Source organism: Phoenix dactylifera, unplaced genomic scaffold (genome assembly GCF_009389715.1).
Source record: "Phoenix dactylifera cultivar Barhee BC4 unplaced genomic scaffold, palm_55x_up_171113_PBpolish2nd_filt_p 000346F, whole genome shotgun sequence".
Lineage (NCBI taxonomy): Eukaryota > Viridiplantae > Streptophyta > Magnoliopsida > Arecales > Arecaceae > Phoenix > Phoenix dactylifera.
This window is the reverse complement of record NW_024067805.1, coordinates 144,714-147,514: the sequence shown is the minus strand read 5'-3', so window position 1 is coordinate 147,514 and position 2,801 is coordinate 144,714. Positions and strand designations below refer to the sequence as shown.

At 46.3% G+C, this 2,801-nt stretch overlaps 1 protein-coding gene across 2 annotated transcripts; it reads left to right on the top strand.

Annotated features, from left to right (window-relative positions):
• The first annotated feature begins 835 nt into the window (after positions 1-835).
• LOC103715383 lies at positions 836-2,367 on the top strand. 2 transcript variants are annotated; one of them, XM_039118419.1, is made up of 2 exons: positions 836-1,249; positions 1,338-2,367. In XM_039118419.1, the coding sequence occupies exons 1-2, from the start codon at positions 1,145-1,147 to the stop codon at positions 2,067-2,069; spliced, it is 837 nt and encodes a 278-aa protein (XP_038974347.1). In that variant the 5' UTR covers positions 836-1,144; the 3' UTR covers positions 2,070-2,367. The 2 variants fall into 2 exon arrangements, with proteins under 2 accessions (XP_038974347.1, XP_008801215.2); XM_008802993.4 differs by having other exon boundaries at positions 846-1,249; positions 1,332-2,367.
• Positions 2,368-2,801: the final 434 nt, after the last annotated feature.

Sequence of the window (2,801 nt, the reverse complement as noted above, 5' to 3'; positions counted from 1 at the left end):
GAAACCACAAAAAATGGTCATCATTATGTAGTTAATTTTATCTATTCTCTCTCTATATAACTCCCACAATATATTCATGCATCTATTGGTGAGGCCGTTTCTAATAGATTCAAACTATATCCTCCTATCCCTGTATGTTTCGCCTCTCATATTTCTGTGTGAACATATATGCATATAAGATAACTAACATTAAGGTGCTCAACTCTTCTACTTATATTTATTATTTTATTTTCTTAAAAGAAAACACATCTAACACACATAGCACGTTCTAGTAAGTTATAAATAATAAAAATTTATTTTGGATAGTATTAATACCTTTTCTTGTCATAAGGGGTTGGGATTTGAATTTGAATGGCATGGTCCCTCCCTTTCGATGAGTATTAGACTTAATCTGCCTAGCAATAGCAATCAAAATAGGTCAGGTCAAAAATTCATCAGACTAGCCAATCTATTTATTAAACGGGCCAAAAATTCAAATCTGAATCCATTTGTTTATCAAACAGTTACTCTAATCGGACCCATATAATTATTTATTAAATAGATCAAGTCAGGCTAAACGGGTTACATGAATTTTTAGCAGATCAAATAGATTTAAAAAGATTAAATAGGTTCAGCAGATCTAGTTAAAATAGGACAAAGTTAAATTTGGTAAATTTTAAGCAGATCATATTATAATAATCCGACTTAAATATTAAACAGATCAAATGTCTAAATTTGAATATAATTAATTTAATAAATAGGTTTAGATGGAATGAAGGGTTCATATTTCAAGCTCAATTTTTACCTAACTTAAATCTGGACAAAGAAAGCGGATCGGATTGATGAGTCGGATATCTGCTTGGAACATGGGCAGGGGATAAGTGTTCCCTAACGTCAAGGTAAAGAAAGTAAAGAAATCTTGTTTCACGAATACCGGGTGGTGATCAGATTCAAAGTAGGAAAGGAAGCAAGTGGGGATTATAACCTATAAAGAGAGACAGCAGCCTCCCGTCCTTCCGTCCCCGGTGAGTTGGTCTCCCCCACCATCTCTGTTCTCTCTGACAAAAGAAAGCAAGAAGCGTGTGTGTCTGTGCGCAAGAGAAAGAGCGTCCTCTTTTTACCATAACTGAGACTGCAACGAAGGCAAGAAAAAAAAAAAAGACGCATGGACGACCTCCGCCACCACCACCAGCAACCTGCTCCTCCTCCGCCTCTCGCCGCCTCCACCTCCGCCGCCGCCCCGTGGGCCTTCCTCTGGGAACCGTCGCAGGTAACTTTCCTCCTCTTCTCCATCTCCAATTCTAATTATTTCTCCCCAAATTCGCCGAATTTAAGACGAAAGGAACCGACAGACGCAGGAGGCGAGCGGGATCACGGCGGAGGAGCTGAAGCAGGCGCTTCTCCGCACGACGCTGGAGCTTGAATCCACTCGGATCGCCGCCCAGGAGGAGCTCCGGCGAATGGAGGCCCAGGCCCTTCATCTAACCCACCTCCTCGAGATCGCCACACGAGAGCGCGACGAGGCCCGCCACCAGTGCCACGCCCTTCTCCTGCTCCTTATGGATCACAATCACCACCTTGCATCAAACCCTAACCCCAACCCTAACCCGGCGGCCCAGATGGACGAGGGGAGCAACGTGGCGGCGGGGGCGGGGGGCTTGTCGTCCTCGTCTGAGGGGGGAGGGGAGGAGGAGAGGAGCAATGGGACGTCGCCGGGGGGGATGGCGGCGGTGGAGGCGGAGATAGAGGCGGTGGCGCGGCGGCGGGGACTGCCGGAGAAGGGGCGGCTGCTGGAGGCGGTGATGGCGGCGGGACCGCTGCTCCAGACGCTGCTGCTGGCCGGCCCGCTGCCGCAGTGGCGCCACCCCCCGCCGGCGCTCCAGACCTTCGAGATCCCGCCCGTTTCCATCAGCCTGCTCAGCACCAACAACGCCAATACCGGAGACATGACGACGGTGGCGTTCGGCGGGGGGCGGTCTCCGCCGCCATCGCCGCCGTCGCTGCCTAATTCTTGGTCGTCGTCGCCGGAAACCGAAAGCAACAGCAGTGGAGTTTCCAAGTTCCAGAGGATCCGCTCTTTCCGCCTCTGACCGTTCTTTTTAGTTTCATCACCGCCGAATTCTTGGTCGTCGCCGCCGGAAACCGAAAGCAACAGCAGCGGAGTTTCCAAGTTCCAGAGGATCCGCTCTTTCCACCTGACTCCTTTCTTGTTCTTTTTACTACCTCCACTTTTATGTCGTTGTTTGGGTTAACGTGGATAATTTTTTTTGTTTGTTTGTTTGTTAGCAGTATATTATCATAATATTGAGAGAAAATTCTGATAAGAAAACGGACTTCAGTATGTAAATTTAGAGTATGAGTAAAGTTGGCATGGCAACGTTGGGTAAAGTTCGTAACGCGGCTTCGTACTTTGGTTATTGGATTGAGGTGCCAACCATGTGGGTCCCAACTCAGCACTCGACTTGGCTATGATCTCATTGAATTCTTGGAGGTATTTGGCAGCCAGAGAGAGAGAGAGAGAGAGAGAGAGAGAGAGAGAGGAGAAATTTGAATAACCATTTCTTGGAGATATCTTGAACAATGAATTCTTGGAGATATTTTGGAGCCCCAGAGGAAGGGGAGGGAGAGAGAGAGAGAAGAGAAATTTGAATAATAAATTTTTGAAGTTATTTTGAACAATGAATTTTGAAAGATATTTTACAGCCTCAGAAGAGAGAAAGGAGAAATTATATCTGTATACCAAGTCGGTGGTGAACAATCCAAGATAGAAGAGAAGAGATGAAGTGAGGAAAGCGATAATGTAATGAACTGCATGACGAATG

Coding starts and splice junctions, on each gene's coding strand:
- LOC103715383 (XM_008802993.4), top strand. CDS start 1,145: ATGGACGACCTCCGCCACCACCACCAGCAACCTGCTCCTCCTCCGCCT. Junction 1,250..1,331: donor TCCTCTGGGAACCGTCGCAG/GTAACTTTCCTC, acceptor AGGAACCGACAG/ACGCAGGAGGCGAGCGGGAT.